This window comes from Falco cherrug, chromosome 9 (assembly GCF_023634085.1).
Source record: "Falco cherrug isolate bFalChe1 chromosome 9, bFalChe1.pri, whole genome shotgun sequence".
Classification (NCBI taxonomy): domain Eukaryota; kingdom Metazoa; phylum Chordata; class Aves; order Falconiformes; family Falconidae; genus Falco; species Falco cherrug.
The window spans coordinates 11633956-11654374 of record NC_073705.1 but is presented as its reverse complement, the minus strand read 5'-3'; the positions used below and the strand labels follow the sequence as shown (position 1 = coordinate 11654374).

At 47.5% G+C, this 20419-nt stretch overlaps 1 protein-coding gene across 22 annotated transcripts in view; it reads left to right on the top strand.

Moving 5' to 3' along the window:
• Positions 1–20419, top strand: part of ZNF618 (zinc finger protein 618) — a 162175-nt gene that overhangs the window by 85252 nt on the left and 56504 nt on the right. For 15 of the 22 annotated variants that reach the window (XM_055719756.1, XM_055719773.1, XM_055719760.1 and 12 more), the window contains exons 4-6: positions 2099–2194; positions 4982–5059; positions 11844–11882. In XM_055719756.1, the coding sequence (XP_055575731.1) occupies positions 2099–2194; positions 4982–5059; positions 11844–11882 (213 nt within the window). The remainder of the gene's footprint in view (positions 1–2098; positions 2195–4981; positions 5060–11843; positions 11883–20419) is intronic. The other 7 variants (XM_055719762.1, XM_055719776.1, XM_055719770.1 and 4 more) reach the window with 3 other exon arrangements.

The window sequence follows — 20419 nt, the reverse complement described above, 5'->3', positions numbered from 1 at the left end:
TTCTTTTGTGAAAAGAGCCCTCTAAGCGCCCCCTTTTATCCCCCATTCACATAACTCGCGTTTGTTGGGGAGATGCCTCTGAATAACTGTTCTGTTTGTCAACCGAATACTGTACTCCGTGTGGACCAACCGTGGTGCCCAGATATCAGTTCCTTGTGGTTTCTTGAACTGGCTGCCAGTCAATTCTTCTGGTCCCCTCCGTCCCCCCTGCAGAAACCACGGACAGGCACTGTTTCCATCACTGCAGACATCTGTGTAACTTACACAAGAACCATCCCGTGCCTGCTGCTTCGCTGGCGATTTCGGCTGCTGCTCTGGAACAGCCAAAGATTGCGAACAGCTGAGGATGCTGATGCCTCCTCCCTCTGGAGCAAAGGTGTTGTGCTCTCTGCTGCTGCTCACCGGTACCTCCTGGAGTTTTTCCTTCCTGAAAGCTTTCTCGTGATGTGATCTGGTAGCCCTGTCTCTTAATCACCTTGGCCGTGCAGAAAGGCGAGGCTTTGGTAGGATTTTATTTGCCTTCATCAAGGAAGCTGAGATCAGAGGTGTTGAAAAAGGTTATAATAATTCATGATGCAGGTTGAAATGGTGAATCCGGAGTAGAATTCTTCTCCTTCGTGTGGAAATGCAGACTGTGAGATTGTCTCGTTTCATAGGGCGCAGGTGCTGGTCAGTTAAATGGGGGATGTGTTGCCTTGAGCCAGGGCCACAGTGCTTGCTGAAGGCTTCAGGGCATACATGGCTCCAAGTGACAGACAGCTTTCCAGGGGGCTCAGCTTCGGGACTTGGCTGAAATACGCGTTAGAAGATTTATGTTTCTTTTCTGAGTCACACATCTCCTGCAGGAGTGTGCTATATTTATATTTTTAGTTGTTACTTGCAGCAATTTATAACAGGGTTTCCCAGCTGAGTTGCTGCTATTCACTTGTAGTGTTTTCATCAAATTAGGCCTCCTGTTTGGTTGCATGTTCATGTTTCTCTCCTTGCACTTTGGACTACTCCACGCTCTGTTTCCATCTGTTTGGAGCAGCCCAAACGCTGCGGTAGCTGGAAGAGGATGCAGTGAGGCGGGATGGGTGGTGACAGTGGCTGCAGTCCCCCAGCTGAAGAGCGGGTGCTGGTGTTTGTGGGTTTGGACCATTTCCCTTTCATCTGCTTTTCCACAGAAGTCTTGCAAGCCCCGTGGGGTACCCCCTCGAGCATCCCAGGCAAAGAAAGCCAACGGAGAGGTTGGCTCTAAGGCTGGGTCCAGTCAGCAACAGACCGGTACTGCCGCTGCGGATCCGGCTCTCCCCCCCATCCACCAACCTGTACTCCCCGCGGTACCGCTGGGTCTCCCTGCCTCACAGGTGGTGCATTTCTTGCCCTGCACAGCTTAGAGATGCAATATTTCCTCTTTGTTTCTTCTTTTTTTTCTTACTAGTTTCATGTGCTGGCCTTGGGCCAGGGGCATTTGAAGAGCTCCACCACATCAGCGTTTCGCAGGGCAGGGGTGTGGGGGCAGGAAGGCAGAGAAGTTCTAGGAAAGAGAGGAAGAGAGAATGGCACTTGTGTTGTAAATCAAGAGAAAAGAGGAGAGACTGTTTGGCTGATGTGAATCATTTTCTAATGTTTGGAATTCTGTCAGGTCAGTATATGTGTTTTGAAGGACTGAGTTATCTGTGAGTCGATCAGGAGGAGTTTTATACAAGACTATTTAAGCTCTCAGTCTGGCCCGTGCTTTACAGGAAACATTTTGCAGAGGATTTTTCAAGTAATGCATTAAATCAGAAATGTTTCTGAGACAAAGTGAAGAGTGAATCCTTCTGCTTTGAGACTGTCAGTCTTACATGCACATGCTTGATTCTTGCCGTGATGCTGCTGTTGCAACGTTGCTGAGCAGCACATGTAATTCAAGATCACTTTGGATTCTCCCTAGTTACACCAAGTAAAATAGTGCTGCAGAAGCCTTAAGAAACTGTGTGACCTCTGACATCTTGTTAGCAAGCCACAGGGACAGATGGGTCTTAGAAATTTTTAATAGGCTTCAGCCATCATTATTCTTTGGAAATGCATCCACTTTAAGGGCTTTTCTCTGATTTCTTTTTGCACAATTTAGATGGAAAAGCAGTGGAACGTGGCTCTCCCGTTGGATATACACGAAATCGATATTCAGGGACCTGGATTTTTGACCATGCATTGAGATACACGTCCGGTATGTGATGGAAGGGTGTGGAAGTCTAACCAGGGATCAGGGAGCAAGGGAAAGCTCTGGATGCAATGGGTGTCTTGCCCAAATTCCAGCTATGAGGCTCAGGAAAAGCCTGGCAAAACTGAATGCACCAACTAACCAAAAACCTTCCCCATCTCCCCTCCTGCTACAAACAGCTTTAACCTGCATGACACATCCAGATGTGGACAAAGTCCCAAGATAAACCATGACCACAGTGGCAGTGTTCGAGGCAACACAGGCATGTTCTTTGTAAGGTCTTAACACATAGCGATGTCTTTTTTATTTTCCACTTCATCTTTCTTCCACTCTAGTAACACATTTATTGTGGCAAGTCATCCCTCCTTTCTCTAATATGAGGATCTGTGCCATTGCCCCCCCAAACTGTGGTGTACTGAGTACACAGTTGTGGCTGTTGAGTTGTCCCTCAGTGCGTGCAGGACTTCAGATCTATAATGCACCCCCCTCACACCCTCCACAAACTCACGGTCCTCCTGGGGCAGTGCTCTACTGTCTGTGTGTAGGAGGTGGGTAGAGGTACCATCATCGAAGAAGATGACTCCAGGCTTTCCCAGGTTGCACTTGAGACTTGGGGGCTTCAGGACATCAGTTTCTCCTGGCAGATATCCCGTGCTTCAGGACATCCACACGAAAGCACTGGCCATGGGATGTGACAATCGTTCTCCTGCCTTCAGCTCCTGCCCTTGCTTTCCAGGCACAGCCCCTTGCCTGAGGGCTGCAGCACCAGTTCCGTTTTGTATTGGAAGAGGGAAGGCGTTACACTGTTAATTGTACAGGTTATACTCTTCTTGAAGAATTTCTGCACAACCAAATGCATTTATGTGCCGCTTGTGCCATAGACTGTCTCCAGAGGAAGGGGGAACTGTAAGAAAAATGGGGAAGAAAATTCAACCTAGATCTGCTCACGTTTTTTATGTTTTTCCCTGTGCTCCATGTGTGCACAGCACTGTTTCGGGGGATGAATGGGCATCAGTCACGTTTTGCTGTTGGTACGGCTGAACTGCAGCTGTTGCACAGGGTTACTGGTTGGTAGGGTGCTCACTGGTGGGATGGTGAGTGCGCTCATCTTCTGGTGGTGCTGCTTTTGGTGCTCCAGCTGGAATAGTTTTCAGGAAAGAATTTTGGCAGTTGGTGATGAATATAATTAGTCCTTGAGCATGGAAAATGAGGGCTGGCAGATGATGCCGACTTGCTGATATCCAGGATTTTACTTAGCAAAGCCTGTGTGGAGTGACCACGGCTGATGACTGTCCCATGTATGTGTATATATATATATAAAATACAACTAGCTATGATAATTAAAAGTCTGTGGAGCAGATCAGACATAGTCAACTGACTACAATATCAGTATTTTCGAGTATTTTTTCAGATGTGTACTCCTGTGTTTTGGACTGTAGCGAATTGCCTCTTTCAGCATCAATGACAAAGTAGCATCCCAAGCTCAAAAGGCAGTCCCAAGTGATGCTAACAGTGACAGATAGGGAATTCAGCACTGTTATGCACTGGAAGGAGAGCTGTTTTCTTCCCAAGCTGTAAGCAATAGGGCATGGGAAAGGGAAAAAAATAACCTGGGTATATTGTGTTCAAAAAATTGGTTGGTTTTGTTCCCGGAAAGAGCACACTTGGAGTAGCGCTGGGTGAGTATCACTGTAAAATGATGTTTTGGAATATGTATTTGGATGTGCATATGAATGTTGTGTTCTTGTTTGTGGCTTATCCCTGAGTTCTGCTGCTTTGCATGGTCAGGAAGAGATTGTTTCACGGTTGCGTGAGGAAGCGTTAATAGAAGTGAAATGCTGTGTTCACACAGAATAATATCCAGCCCTTCTTTCTCCCACTTCCCCTTCCAGTAAGTGCTGCTCTCACCCTACCGAAGAGCACAGATAGGACTGCAGTTATTTAGCTGCTGGTGAACAGCTAAGAACTGCAATGCATTTTACAAGTGAGAGCTTGAAAGGTGAGTTCATAGCCTGTTCACCAAGTTGGAGTGGGGGAAAAAAGGTTGAATCAACTTAAGTAACAAATCTAAGGAAATTTCTGTCTGCTTCTCCAATAAACATAAGAGGCTAAATTCATTGCATAATTTCATCATTACAAATGATTCTCCCAGCTCTTGTTTCTCTGGTTTCATTTCAAATGACTGTTTGCAGATGTGTGTTTTCTGGAATTAGAGACGCAAATTGAGAAGAGAGACTACTGTGGTCATGTGCTTTTCCTTAAAAAGGTCAAAAGTTCTATTTGTATCTATTTGGTTTCCTCTGGGTGAATATTTACCAAATCTCTGTGGGTTTCTTGAGAAATTTGTACATTGTGCATTTCTTGAGAAATTTTGAAAACTCCTTGCCTCAAGATAACAGATTGCCTTCTTTTTTCAGTTGAAAAAGCTTTTTTTCCCATATACTAAGAACTTACTGAAAAGTAATTCAAGGTTATTTCTGTCCATAGGAAATATTAGTTGTTATTATACAGTTATAAGTCAGGCTATTTTGAGAGTGGCCCTTTCATGTTAGCAAAGTTAAAAAGATATACTGAAAACGTAAGTTCAGGGTAATATGCCAAGGAATCTTAAATAAGGCTGAAAAAAGAATTGAGTCTGGGATAGTGATTTCCTGCATTTATCTCCATGAACCTTCCAAAAATTACTTTGCTGCAAACTGCATTCTTTTGTCCCCAGTTTATGGATAAGTATGTGGCAAGGCTGTTTTTCCTGATCTAAGATGGTGACGTATACTTTTCTGTCTTGTTTTTCAGGGTCTTACGAATGTGGAATATGTGGGAAGAAATACAAGTATTACAACTGTTTCCAGACCCATGTGCGAGCACACAGAGGTATCTCACTCCTGCTCAAATCTTGGGGAATCCTGGGGTAACATTCAGGTTCAGGGACTGTTTTCAGGAAGGTCTTCAAGAGTCTCTGCTGCTTTTCTCTTCATCGGTAATGCTTCTTTCGATCGGCCCATTCGTGGGGTAAACTTTGGGGCTGCCTGAGCTTTGTGGCTCTGCTCCAGCAATATTTCTTCTGAGGTCAGGAGCAGCTCTTGCGTTCAGTGCAGTATTTACTGCACAGGGCTGTCTGGGGGCATCACTGTGTCTTGGGAGAGCTGCAAATCAAACCATTTCTCCCGGCAGATACCCCATGCCAGCACCACAGGGGTAGGCATCTCCCTGAGGTGCTCTACCTCCTGCCCAGCTGGGTGTTTTAGTCCATCCCCATTAAGTCAGGATGGGAGCATATAAAGTCAGACACTGGCATTGCTAGACTGATGTATTTTTATGTTAAAATCAAAATGATGCTTGAACTCACCCCTCTACCCTTGCTGTCAACTGAGGTCACTTCCTAAATGTATAGTTTGTGTGACATATCTTGTGCTGAGGGGTGACTTCATTTGAATTTTCTGTAAGAGTGGCTGGTGTGATGTTGCTTAATTGGAGAAATGTGGAAGTTTTGCTCCGTGTTCTGTACTTAGCATAGCTTGTATTATTTGGAGAAATACATATCTGAAATAACAGAACAACAGGGACTTGAAACTAGCTGATGAGCCTTTGAGTGGTTTTATTTTCTTTCGCCTGAGCTGAGCGCTGAAGTCTGTGCGTTGGGCTTGTCGGAGCCTCAGCTTTAGCTCGTCAGTTGCAACCAGCAGTATCTGCATGCATGGTCGTCAATGGAACGATTGGCTGGAATGTCTAAAGGAACGTAAAGGAAGCTCCCAGGGAAAAGTTTGAAAATCCGGGAATAATGAAGGCTAATACAATATTAAATTTCAAATGTGTCAACTCTCAGAATTCAGCAAATGCAGAGCTAAAAAGTGAACAAGTGCGTCCTTAACTCGTCAGAGTTTTTCACAGTCTCATAATACATTGTTTAATTGCAAAGTTGCATATTTCCCGTGTGCTGTTGAACATCACAGAGCTTCTTCTGTATCCTTAGATACATGCAGAATTGTTTTTCAATGCTGGTGTTCCTTTCTAAATGCCAACAAAGTTCCTAAAAGTTCTTTAAATATAATTACAAAGTAGTTTCACCCTCCAGTTTAAGAAAAAAAAAAATCCCTAAAATAATAGTCAGCAGCAGTTATTTGCTGACATGCAGAATGCTTTACTGTTGCATCACAGCGTTGCAATAATTTTGCAATAATAATTGCAGTATTTAGGTTTGGGACAAAGATTGCTTTTATTTTACTTTTCATCCCCAAGCACTATGGGATCCTTAATTCAGCTGGAATTTTAAGAGCTATATTAGTATGAGGACACGTCCTTGTGTGTGATCCAGTTGATTTGTATTTATACATTTATACATTTACTTACATTTTGATCATGGAATGAAGCTATATATTAAATGGTCTGGATGCATCAACTTACTCCTGCACAGTTGATATCCGTAGTTTTGTCATGAACTCATGACTTTTGCTTCCAAAGCCTTTTTAGTGTAGCTGTAGAAGATGGAAATTTCAAAATTTTGAATGTGGAAATTTTTAAGTAATTTTCACATCAGTGGTGGAGAAGAACAGTTTGTCTACATGAAACAGAGAATGTTTTATGTTGCTGTAAATAGGTGCATGTAGTAGTAATATTTAAAGTGCATTTGAATTACCTTAAGACAGTAAAAATCAAAGTGACATATTTATTCATGTACACTCTTCAGCAAGAAATCAAACTGAAAACTTGATGCAGCTCTAAATGCGATTCCCTCAGAAACAGAACCTGAGCTGGGGGTTAAAGCAGTCAGGAGGTGTACCTCTCTGCAGAGAAATAACGTGCCATTGAATGTGCATGTCATGTACAGTCAGGAAAAAAGAAGAAAGGATTATATGGAGGGAAAGCCCTGTGTGCTGTTATCCAGTGAGAGCTGTACGTGGAACCGTACCAGTAACAACGCTGGAAATAGCACTTAGGACTGAAAGACATTTTTGTGAAAGATGCTTTTATTGCCACGTGTATCTGAGGTTTCATAGAGGAGTGGCTGGTACTGCACTGTCATAAGAAATGTGAGATAACTTGGTGGTTACACGTACACCGAGGATGTGATCCTGGACTTGTGTGTTCTCCCTGTGTATCTTCAGTCCGTGTATCAGATAAAACCCCAAGGCACTGGCAGGCCAGCTCTCCTAGGTCTGCTTGTTCTCAAAGTACTGAAAATTGAGCTCCCTTGGCGTATCACGCACAATTATCAGCTGCCAGAAACTCGGATCCTGAATCTTTTAAGCCATTCCTTTTTGGCTGGGTGAGGAAGGAGCCATATGTCAGTGGCAGGACCTGGCATTCCCTCTTTGCCTGAGCATCAGCCGTGGTGTCACCAAGCTCTGGGCCACCCATCAGTCACATTGCATCTGCCTTTCTCTGAAGGTCTGGCTGATCCTGGGTAAACTCAACAGCTCAGTGTCAGAGTAGAGCTAGAGCAAACTCAGGCCCCTTTTTGTTCTCTTCAGGTGTTTCTTCCAGGGCTTTTGGGGCATTCGAGCAGAAACACCTGCTATTTGTGATCTGCTGGAGGATGTGCTCCTTCCCTTTGAACAGCCCCGTTTTTTGCATTCCTGTGCAGTTCCTGTGTCACTCATGGTCCTTGGCTAGCTGATGGGTTGGTCCTGTGGATCGACAGAGCTGGTGATGCAGCAGGTTCTGCCCACGGCAGGGCAGGTAGTAATTGTGTTGATCTGGTCTGGACCTTTGGGGCAGAACAACTGAACAAACCCATGTGTCCAGCCAGCCCCACTGTTACATTCAGTGACGCTGTCTCAGTCCCCAGGGTGGGAGGTTTGGAGGACTCGAGCTGTCCTTGCTTTGAACTGGGTTATTTCTAAGCTGGTTTTTGTACGTCTTGGTGGCCAGTTTAGAGCTGGGGAGCCTGGGGCTTGTGGCTTGAGGCCAGCGGGGGTAGGAGGTCAGTCACCCTCTCCACTCTTGCAGCCGGTCCTTACTTGTCAGCGGCTTGGTTTGCCCTGTGCAAAACTTAAATTTTTCTTCTTACCCTTTGAGGTGTTCAGTTCCGTATTGACGACATCATGTTTTTCTTTATAATGATCATTTCTGGGAGAAATTTCCTAGATGGTTCTTTTTATAACTGCACCTGCCTCCTCTCTAGATCTCCATGGTAGAGAAGCTGTGTTGGAAGTGACCTGTGTTCTTTCTTTGTGTGCCTTCAGGAATGGGTGGTTTTTTATTGGAAAACAGGGCATTTTCTTAGTTTCTTGAGCTTTCCCTGTGGTGCTCAGCATTGGCTGGAGAATTTCAAGGAGCGGTTGATCTGGAAAGATCTGTAAGAGCGAAGGGTTGAGGCAGGTCTTGTTCAAGACGTGCTGGCTCACAGGGGCAAGCTCCCTCTCTGTTTTGCTCTGAAAGCCAAGAGGCAGGCATGGAAAACCCCACATAAAGGGTTCTGCAAAGAGTCAGCAACGTAGGTAAGAAATTTACTCACTACGTTTTATCAAGGAAGAAATGAAAAGGTTGCGTTCCTTCCCCTTCGCCTCCCTGAAAAGCACAAATAAAATAAAAAAGAAACCCAACAAAAAACGTTATGTTGCTGAGCTGAAAGGCTCTTTTGTGAGCTGTTGTGCAGCCCTGCAGGATCGTGGCTCCTTCCTCCTGCAGAGCTGCTGGAGTTCAGCTGGAGCAGAAAGGCTGCACATTCCTGGTGGCGATGGAAGGCTCTGTCCCAGTGATCGGCGCTGACAAACGTTACCGCTTCGCCTACATGCAACCCAGGCCTTAAAAATGTTTTGCTTACAGTGCTTTTTGTTTAGCTGTGTGGGGTTTTTCAAGTCATTAAAAGGTTTGGATTGCCTTCAGGAGTTAGTCAGCTAGAAAGTTTTGTTTTGTACGATGGGTCGTATTTGAGCAACATGAGCAGCAAAACATCTGCATGCTGATGCATCAGGAAAATTATTTCACTTTTAGATAACTCAAAAAAAATGGCTGAAATTGCTGTATTAGACTTTCAAACAGTAAATTTAAAAACCTCTGGGCTGAGGCCAAGCAAGGGAGAATTTTACCCAAAGGAGAATTCTTCAGAAAGCAAATGAAAGAAAATAGCAAGGTTCAAGTTTAACCCTCACAGGATATATCACCTCTGTCCTAATAATTGGTGGAAGTTCTCTGTTTCCAGATAAGCTTTTCTGGGCTGAATGATGATTTTGCTCAAGTTGTTTTTTTCTTTATTATTTATTTACATTATTTGGTTGCTGCATCGCCTCCCTCTGAACTGATCAGCTCTCTGTTACCTTCCCGCAGGGGTGTGCCAGCCAAGGGGCTGAGCTGCCATCATCGGAATAGATGCTGGAGGCACTAGAGCAGAGGGGTTTTCTTCAGGCGAAGTTTCTAGTTTAACCAATTGTTAAAAAACATTTCAAAGCTTTTGAAGTTTCTGATCAATACTTTCCAAGAATGGGTTCTGCTCGATTCCAAAAATACGAAAAGGAAGATGACTTGTTCAAATTGTGAATATGGAAAAATGCATTTTTCCAAAGTGCACATTTTTGGAGTCTGAGTCAGAGCAGTGCTGTGAGTGAAACGATTTTGAGGTGAGAACTTGAAAATTAATCACAAAATAACCATTCCTGAGGAGAGATGGTGTTTCTGAGCTGAAAAAAGTTGGGTTTCATTTGTATGATTATCTGCTACCGAAAAATCATAAGATTTGGGGGGGGTCCTTTGCCCTCTGTGCTCCATCCCAAGCACCCATTTTTTTTACTGTGTACATTTCCCAGTCTGCAGCAGATTTTTATAGGAGATGCAGAAAGTTACTTGAGAAAGGCAAGGAGTTAACTTGCCTATTTCCCAGCCTTCCTGCCGACCTCCCTACTCTGACTTACTTTTGCAACTTTCTCAGAAATTGGTCTTTTGTTTTAAAGCTGTAATTACTTGGTCTCAGCCCAAAGGTGATTTCAAGTGGGCTGTTAGGGGATTTTTAGGTGGCTTTTTTTAAATTATTTTAAATTCCTAAAGACTTTAGTCTGTCTTACGACTAAGAGTAACAACATTTCTTAACACAATTTGGAAAAATGGCTGCTCCTTAAACACTTGTGTGTTGCTTGATTCTTGTTAAGTTTGTCTAAAGTACTTTTTAAAGCTGTTTAAATGACAGAAAGGACCTGGTGCATGCATAGTACGTATCTTTTATGGTTTATTTATGCCGTTGTCTGTGAACACCAGGACAGCATTCTGCAGAACTCCATTGTGCCATAGCTAGCTTTTTCGTTGAGTGATAGGTGGTAATTCAAACAAGTAGCAGCTGTGGAAAAATACAGGGCTTTGACTGTCAAGCTTTTGCATATGATACTGAGGGTTTCTGATCTGGCCCCTCAGTTTATGAAGTTGTGCCAAATTAATATTGTTGCCTAGAAAAGTGATCTAATCAGGCAGGTTAATCAAGTAGAAATATACAAATTCACAAACCCACAATCATTTGTTTTTATTATTTTTAAGAAATAAGGAAATTAAATGCAAACAGTGTTCATTACTTAAGGTTGCAAATTTTAAATTCAGAAACGCTGTGACATTCTGCAGCTGTGGTTTTCAGAGCAATGCAAGCATGATTCCAAGAGACATACGGAATATTTTGAAACGTAGTTATGTTATTAGATAATGTGACATACAGTGTATGCAATTTAGGATGAATATGAAACACTTCAAAACGGCTTGGAAATCCTAATCATTTATGATCCTTGACTTGTAACACTGGGTTTTATTTTCCAGCTTGCAGCTTTGCCCATTGCAGTCATTTAGGGCTTGAACATGATCTTTGCCGTGTGCTTCTTGTGGTCCCACGTGTCACAGCGGAGGGAGCTTTTTCTCCCATCTTTTCATGTGTGCCTTCAGGAAGACCAGGATAGAACAGCCCCCTGGGGAGGGGGGATTCTCATGACCCATCTCTTGGAGAGGCTTTGCTCACCCTGCGGAGGGGAGGCACGGCAGCGGGGCAGGCTGTGCCCTCTCCCATGGGAGGCAGAGCCGGGCATGCTGTTCGCTGCATGCATTCCTGGCTTGGCGGCACTTGCCCAAGGAATGAAGCACATGAGGGATTTCAACCAGCCTTCCGTAGAAATCATGGAACTCCTTGGCGTGGCAGCTGCTGGGACGTGTCGGCCCAGCCCGTGCCCCTGCAGCTGGGGGGACACGGGGCAGCTGGAGGCCAGAGGGCTGGAGGCCGGGGCTTGGCCCGGGCAGAGCTGCAGGGGGACAGCGGGGAGGCGGCTGCTCCCAGCCCCGCTGGTGGGCCAACCCATGCCCCCCGTGCCTCTCCGAAGCCCTCGGGGGTCCCTGCAGCTCCTCAGCTTGGGCTCCCGGTGTGCAGGGGCAGGGCCGGCCCTTCCAGCCGGCCTGTTTGGGAGCCAGGCCCCTGTGACAGCTTGGGGAACCAGCCCCGCTTGTGGAGGCTCTTCAAGCCTCGGAGGTGCCGTGTTGGGCCCCACCGCCATCAAGGGCCTCAGGCCTTTCGCAGCCCGCTCCGGGCAGCTGCCGTCCAGCCGAGGTGCTGCGGGGAGGCGATGGTGGGGTGCCATGGTGGAGAAGAGCTGCGGATGGAGGAGAGCGAGGGAGCGAGGCGCCGGGGACAGCCAAGCGCAGCGGACACGGGGCAGAGTCGGCCGTCAGATCTAAGTGCAGCTCTTTCTCTTTGCAGACACTGAAGCTGCCTCAGGTGAAGGAGCCTCACAAGGCAGTAAGTACTCATGGCGCTGGGGGGGCGTAAGGGGGGCCTGGGGCCTGTGGCGTGTGCGAGCAGCGGGGCGCAGGGTGCTCCCCTCGGGGGCACGGCCAGCTTGCCCACCGCAGCCCCCCGGCATCCCTCGCCCCCCGGCGGGGGCTGGGTGGCCGAAGCGCCGGGGAGGCGGCGGGTGGCGGGCGGCTGCCGAGCCGGGCAGGAGGCCGAGGAGCCGCCGGGGCCTTTCCCCGCGGGCCGGGCGGCGGCGCGGCCGGCAGAGGGCGGCCCGAGCCGCGGAGATGGCGGCGGTGGCGGGCGGGAGCCGCCGCACAGCGCGGCCTCGGCGGGGAGAGGCGCCCGTCGGCCCCCGGGAGGGGAGCGCGGTGCCCGGGCTGGGCGGGCGCGGGGGCCTGAGGAGACGGAGGGCGGCCATGAGCAGGGCTCGTCCGCCCTGCTGCCTCAGCCCCGCAGGGAAGGCGCTGGCTGCTGGCGGCTTCTCTAGCATGATAAGTCTCAGGAAAATTTTTAAACCTTAAACATACAATCGGCGGGGGGGGAGCTCTGCCCTGATCAGGGACACTGAGTAACCTGCTGGTTCAGCACAGGCCCCTGGGCTGCCAGGGCAAGGAGGCCAAGGCGCGGGGCCTGTGCAACAGGGGGTGAGGTGGCCACAGGGGGACTTGGTGGCACCAACGGCCCCTGTGAGGGGGTGGTTGGGAGGACAGAGCTGGACAGTTGGCAGTGGCGTGAGAATGAGAGATATAGGGCACAAAGTGCAAGAGAGGTTGAGGCTGTGTTGGAGGAAAAGCCTTTCCCTGTGCTGTAGAGCAGGTTGTCCAGAGAGGTGGGCTTTGCATCCTTGGAGGTTTGCAACGCCGGCCTGGATAAAGTCCTGAGGAACCAGATCTGAGCTCAGAGCAGACCCTGCTTTGAGAAGGAGGTCAGACCAGAGACCTCCTCAGGTCTCTGCCAACCTGGTTTTTGCTGTGATCATTTTAGGTGAGAGCCACGGTTTCTGTTGGAAAGGTAAGTTACATACCATGGTGGTTTACAGAGGGCAGCTTGGAAGCACCAAACTTAGCCTGGATGGGTATAAAAATGTTAGATAAATAGAAAAGAAAAGTAATAATGAAGTACAATCATGCCACCTTTTGAAACTGCTGTTTCTTCAGTGCCATTCTGTGATAGGTAAAAAGTTGTGGTTAGCCTGGGGGAGCCTTGGCTTTCTGTCTGTAGAAGGAAGCAGGACTGACTTCACTGCAGGTGGGGGATGAAGATCCTCAGCCCTGAGCCAAAACATCTCAGTAGCAACCAGCCATCACACGGTGTATACCCACTCCTGGTGCTCACTAGAGGGGAGACAGGCTCTGCAGCTGGGCACTTTCGCATTCCGTTGACCCAGTGACATGTGGTAACCACCTCCATGCAGCGGATGCAGACTGCTTCCCAGGCTCTGCTGCCCGTCGGTGTTTCACTTATCCTGAGTCTTCCCAGGCTCATCTCGCCCTCTTGCTCTGAATTTTGACACTGGACCCTGCTGGGTTCTGGGCTGGGCGGCGAGCATCCTGGGCTTGTTATTCGGGTATTGGGGCTTGTTATTGGGGTATTGGACATAGTATCCTCTTTGCCAGAGCTTGGGAACCACCTTGTGCAAAAAAAATACTTTTTTCTGTAAGTCAGCTTCTCCTTCTTACCTGTCATGGGAGGTTTTTTGGCTGAGAAGGACAGGGCAGAGTGAGGTATGAAGAGTAAGAGGGGATGAGGGTTCATGCCTCTTGAGCCACAGGATTTCTGTGGATGTAACTGCCTCTTCTCTGGTGGCTGGATCTTGGGGAGTGGGGGAGAATGGAAAGTCACAGGCAGAAGAAGTCTGGGAGAGAACAGCAACAAGCAGCTGCTCTCTGCACCAGGCTTCAGAGGAGCTGTGGTGGCGACAATGGAGATGGAGCAGGGAGCAGCAGGAGAGGCACGGACTCCTTCCATCTTCATGCAGGGCTGTACAAATCTGGCCCCCTCCCTAGCGCAGGAACCCCTTTTTTACCTGCTACACTCATTGCTATACCGAAATAGTCTCATTTAGCTGAAAGAGCTGGAGGCAAGACCAAATCACCAAAGCAATGGAGCAGTGAAGCAGTGAGTGGTGAGCTAGGGGATGGGTAAGAAGGACCCACGGCAGCCATCCACCCCGGTGGAAGAACAAGCCAGGCATGTCACCTGTCTTACAGAGTGAATGTGAAACTGCTGGGCTGGTGCTGCTGTTTCTAATTGCAGATGGTTGTAATTTCCTCACAAAGTCATCGTCCCCTTCTCCTCCTTGCTGCTGCAATGAAATAGTTCAGCTGTCTTCTTTCCTCCCTATGCCGTCCCCTCTGGGGCTGGATTACATCCCCAGCCTACCCTGCTTGCCTCTGCGTGGCTCTTGTCCTTTTTCCACTCAATGGCTCTCTTGTTTCCCTGTCAGTCTGTTTGCTCCTCATATATTTTAGGAATTTTTTATTTATCTTTCCTTTCCTGCTATTTTTGTTTTGCTTGCTGCTCCACTGCTATTCCTCTGTGACCCGATTTGGCTGTTTACACCCTTTCTATTACAGACATCTGTATTGTTCAGATCTTCCTCTGCTATTTCTATCTCATTGGGAACCTCTAGATTCGCGGTCTCTGCAGGCATGGTTTGCTGCCTTCTTCCAAAATTTCTCAGTGTTTGAGGGATACAGCAAGATCTTTTTTCTCTCATGTGTTCCCTCTGGGGCATAGGTTGCATCCATGCTAAACTGACGTGGATGAGGAGCTCCCTTGACCAGCAGTGAGTCCTTGGCATTATTTCAAATAACTAGAACTGCAGGTTTACAAAACCTGTTCAAGTTTTCTCCATGGTGACTTTTTGGAGACGGCTGTTACTCATGGCCCCAGCGGTCACCTAAGAAGTTCTGGTGAAAGCAACCGTGTATGTCAAGTGAGGAGACATCTCAGGTGCTGCCTCTGCAGAGCACAGTGAGGGCGCCTTGGCTCGGTCCCAGGAGTAATCGAGCTTTGGTGGCAGTTCGCTGGGTTGTGCTCCCAAGGCTTGCCCTGAGAGCAGTGAGTCGTGTTTATTCTTGGGAGGCAAAGCCTGCATCTTGCCGTACTGGGTCTGAGAGCAAGTCATGCTTGGCCTGTTGGGAGGATGGGTTACTGACATGGCGCGTAAAGCTGTGTCATAACGTGTCCTTGCCTTCGGGGCTGAAGGGCTGTGGCAAGAAGAGGCTGCTGCGGGAAGAGCTGGCCTGGCGTTTTTTTTCCTGGGAAGAAGGGAGCCATGGGGCAAGCTGGGATGCAGCTGAGGCCAGTTTGCTGCCCGCTTAAAGAGGAGACAGTGGTGTTTAGACTTTCCAGCTGGGAAGACACTTTGAAGACTCCCTTGAGGAAAAACTGTTGTACTTAGTTATTTTCAGCATTTGGGGTTTTTAGTCTATAGATTGTATCCCTGGGACTCCCCCCCCCCCCCCCGCCTTTTTTTTTTTTTACCCATCCTTGAAGGGACACATCTGTGGTATTGAGAAGAGGATGTACTCATGGGGACATAGTTGCATGGCTTTGGGAGCTACTTTCGTAGCCTTGGCTCAGGGTCCAAGACCAGAATTCCCACATGTAGAGAGAAGAAAACAATGCAACCCACAGTGCTAATGTGTTAATAAAAAGGCTTGTCTAACTGCTACCAACTTTGACTGGCAGGGAGGAGGAAGGGGGAGAGAGAGGTTCTGAAAAAAACTTTCTGTTAGATATTTTTTCCTAGGCAGGGGTGGCCAGTTTGACATCTAGGTCACTGACTGTTCCTATAGAAGAGTCTGGCAGTCTTTTCTGAGGTGCTTGTATGCCTCTGTGGTTTGCTCCAGACTTTTGGAAGTCCTCGGGAAGAAGGTGTTTGGGCTAGATCTGCACCATCATTCTCCATGGAAATTCCAGTCATGTTTAGGGGAGTTAAATACTTTGCAAAACAGTCTCCCTCCTGCTGCTCACATACCACAGGAAATTCTTGGCAGCCTGACAGATAGCTAAATAAAATCACTGGCAAGCAGGGGCCCACAAGCCCTGCACCAGCAGGGACAGCATGCCAGAGACCCGGCTGTGGGAAGCATCACCTCTGATGTGAACAGGTATTGTGCTGGGTCACGAAGCAGGTTGCATTCAGTGGGTTACATTCAGTGCACATGTCACAGTTTGTGGACAGTAGTTGTAAGAGCTAGGCTGGCACCAGTGTCGGATCAGCACTACACATGGAAGTGCCTATACTTCGGAGGTATGGTTGCGTTAGGACGAAAACCCAGGATGGTCTCGGTGCTGACAGCTTGTTGCTGGGCTCAGCCCCGGGAGGTAGGGTATGAGGCTCCAGCAGCATAGCCCTGGTCTCCAGAGCGTGGTAGCCTTTGTGGTTTCCAGGTCTGTAATTCTGCTACAGATCAGGGCTTGTAATATTCAGGCTGTTGGATTTTAGTATTATTCTTTTCTGTGGGAAAGGGAATCTTCTGTACAAGAACATCTCCAAAATAACCGTAACTGACTTGAAGAGCTCGAAGTCAGACTGTGAGTTTTATGGTTGCCCATGAAATCTTAATTGATCTGGGAGTGCATAAGCACCTAAGCTTTTGTCTACATGCTCACTACTGCTTTTTCTAACAGTGTCTCTCTACCTCTTTGGACCAACCTAGGACAAAATTAAGGTTGCTCTGGCAACTGTTAATATGGCACTTGCCTAATTTCAGCATACCAGTGGCCTTCTAATACCTGTTTTCAAAATACCAAATGTTAACTAATACAGTCAATAGTGCTACGAGTCTAGAGCACTTGTAAGCCTTTTGCCTGGATGAGCCTCGGATCATTTTACAGGGGAGTTTGGTATTCTGCAGGCAGGCAGGGAAGCAGCAGGACAGAAAGAAAGTGACTTGCCAGAGGCAACCGGCGGGCGAGTGGCAAAGGAAGAAAGCGCAAGTCTCTGGGCTTGCAGCCCAGTCGCTGTCTGCAGGGCACAGCCGTAATGCTGTTGGATTGCATTTCTGTGCCCTGTGAAAGACAGCAGAAAACAAATGCACAGAGAAATGGGAAGGGAAGAACTGCTAAAAGCTGAGGGTTTCTTAAAAGTATATCTGGTGTTAATGTCACATATGTCTGGTTAGCTATTTGAGACTTAATAGGTGTTCCTCTTCTCAGGGGGCAAGTCGTGAGCCTGATGGAGCCGTGCTAATAAATATTGTGGGGAAGAGTCTTACCATTTCTAGAATCTTTAAATAAAATTCTGTTAAAAGTGGGAGGAATTAGGAAGAAGATGTTTTGGGAGCCTTGAATTCTACTCCAGTGTGTCAGTGAGGTTGGCTGAGTTCAGAGGAGCTTGCTGATAGTGTGGTTTGCTCTGTTCTTTTGCCCTGGTAGCAGGTTTTTTGAGGACCACGGCAAACAAGTTGTAGTTTAAAGGCAGGTAGTGCTCACAGGTAGTACTAGCCATGAATGAATGAAGTTTACTCTGTTAGACTGTTAGCCTGCCACCAGCCAGTTATTCTGCGATGTGCAGGAAGACAACATGGAAAAACAGTTCCATAAAACAAGCCAGTTCAAATGCTCCGCTTGCTTTCATTCCTAGCGGTGTTGCAGTTTGTTACTATGGCAATTCAGTGACATTCGCTGGAGGTTGGAAGATTACTAGTGGCTGTTTTCTGGTAGATCCCATTCTTTCTGTCTCCATCTCATGCTTTTGGGTATACGTAATTCTGTTCAAGAGGCAAAGCTGGATTTTGTGCTGTTTCTCAAAAGCAGATCCCTGTGCTCCTGCTACCAGCAGGTTACTCCTACACAACTCTTCAGCGGACTCCACTATTTGGGAGCCCAGCACACAAATCCAGTTTGTAAGCCCAGTCCATCCTTTGCCCAGCAGCACCTGACAGCGTCCTTCACTCATGCCTTAAATTCTATCATAAATGGGAGCAGCTTTCATAATACATTCACGCTTGCTGTGGCCAGCCCCAAAGATTGAGAGCTCCTAGGCCAGATCCTAAAAAATCCCAAGACTGATCCCAATTAATTGCAACCTGGTTTTATTTTGTGTCTGTTGGCCTTTCTGTTGTGTCGCAACCCGTTTTTCCTGTTTGCAAATAATTTTTGAAATTTAGTATTACCATCTCATGGGTGATGATATTTACCAGGTATTTCAGACCACCCTGTTGTGTATCAGGTTGCAGGAGGGGCAAAAAGCGGTCGTTGGATATTGTGCGATTAATGCTATGTCACCCACACACACTCCAATGAGCAGCTCTTCACAGATTGTCATAGTGTGAAGTTTTTCCAGAGTGGGTGGGAAGTTCTGGTACTAAAGAGAGTGTGTCCTACCTGAATCTCTTCTGGAAGGAGGCAGAAGTCTCTCCATGTTGTCCTTTGAAGGGGACAGACTAGTGACAGTATTTACTGGGAAAAAATGGATTTCCAGAGACCTTAATGGTTTTGTGACAGGACATTGGGGAGTAAGGTACATGGGAACTGGCAGAACCAAGGACAAGCAGCAGCCCCGCTGTGCCTGAGGCCAGCAGCAGTACAGGTGGGAGTGAGGCTACATCCAAGCTGTGGTCATCAGCATCATAGCCCTACCCAGGCTGGAGCCCCCTGCCTCCCCCCAGTCAGGAGCACCCCATGGAGCAGGAGTCAGCGGCTGCTGGCAGAGCACAGCTGTGGCAGGAGCAGCCGTGGAATTGAGCCAAGGGACAGTGACTCTCCTGCCCTGCGCGGTGGCAGCAGAAGGCAAGCCTGTAGCCTCCTTCTTGTCTCCCACAGAGGAGGTGGTTTTCAGCTGTGCTTTAGTGAGGGAAGAAAAACTGCTTCCCTGTGGTCAGGTAAATGTGGTGTGTGCTGGGGTCAGGAGTGGGTCTTCCTGGAGGAGCTGCCTGAGTTAGGGGCCCTGCTGTGAGAAGTGTTGGAAGGACTGTGCAAGAGAGTGGCTCACAGCCTGCTGCGGGGTGCTGCCCTGAGTTAACTGGAATTCATCAGACTGTATGTGAGGGTAGCAAGTGTCTGTTCATAAGGAGTAGCTGCAGATTGCCCCTGAAACTAGAGTTCATGACTTCGAACTGAGGTTTGAATGCACTTCCCCTTCTAGTCATCTCAAGAGAACTCCTTCCCCTTGCACAAGGGCAAGGTAAAAATTACTGGATTAAATTGGTGATTATCCCTGACAAAAATTTGGGCTGGCATTGATAGCTGTGAGCTTGCAAGAATTTTAAGAGTACATGTGGGCTCCAAAAAGTTAAATTGCTTCATAGATAGAACATCCTCAACGTTGTTTTTCTAATGCGTCCTTCAGGAATTTACTGTGCAGACTGTTCCTCAGCCTCTCAGACGTGAGGTCTTTCCTAGTGCTTTCCCTGCTAGCCCCAGGTGGGACGTTCTGCCTGTAGCCAATCTTAATTCCTCTTTGCTGCAATTAAACTGAAGTCCTTTCTTTCCCTCTATGCCCAGGCTTGATCACCCTTCCCAGTTTATATCAACTTTTTAATGTATTATATGTTGCTTCCCCTTGTTGAAGTGAGTTGTGTTACTGCATTGGGTGTACAAAGTTTGTGTCATTGAAGGTTTACATAGCTACTTCTTACAAGGGCCTGTAGTGATAGGACAAGGGGGAATGGCTTTAAACTGAAAGAGGTCGGATTTAGGTTAGATACAAGGAAGAAAATCTTTACTATGAAGGTGGTGAGACACTGGCACAGGGGGATGCCCCATCCCTGGAAGTGTTCAGGGCCAGGTTGGATGGAGCTTGGATTAACCTGGTGTAGTGGAAGGTGTCCCTGCCCATGGAAGGGGAGGTGGAACTAGATGATCTTTAAGGCCCCTTCCAACCCAAACCATTCTGTGGTTCTATGATACTGGTATCCTACACAGATATGTCTTCCAGGAAAGATGGGGCGCAGCTGGTGATACAAAGAGTTCTTGAGCTCTTTTAATACAGTCCAGGCTTTAGCATCCTCTCTGGCTCAAAACTGGCCTTCAGGAAGAGACTGAGAAATGGATGGACTGTGCTGTCCTCTTGAGTGACAGATTGCTGTAGTACAGACAAAAATCATACTGCAAATTACAGTTATAAAATGCTGACAAGCGTTTCAACTCTGAGGCTACCAGTTCTACCATTGCAGTGTAGGGAAGGAAAAACCAGCTGGCATGTTTTCCTTGTGCTTTGTCACACAGGAGCAAATACCAAGGAAGGCAGTGTCACAGAGTTAAAAATATCTGCTTTTAAGGATAGATATTCTTCTAATACAAGGGTTACCATAATGATCTTCAGAAGAGGTGCTGCAGTCCCAACTTCTGTGTTACTAGCTGAGTGTCATCACCATCCCTGGTTCAGAGCTTGACTCCAGGCTTGGGCTTTGCCATAGCCTAGGGGGGAAGCACATGTCTCTGGTACAGCAGAGCTGGCTGCCAGTGGATGTTGTCTACCTTGACCTTGGGAGGCTTTTGGTGCTCTGTCCCATAACGCCCTCACAGGTAAGCTCGGGCAGTGGGTTAGGTGAGCGGCAGCGAGGCGGGCTGAGAGCTGGCTGAAG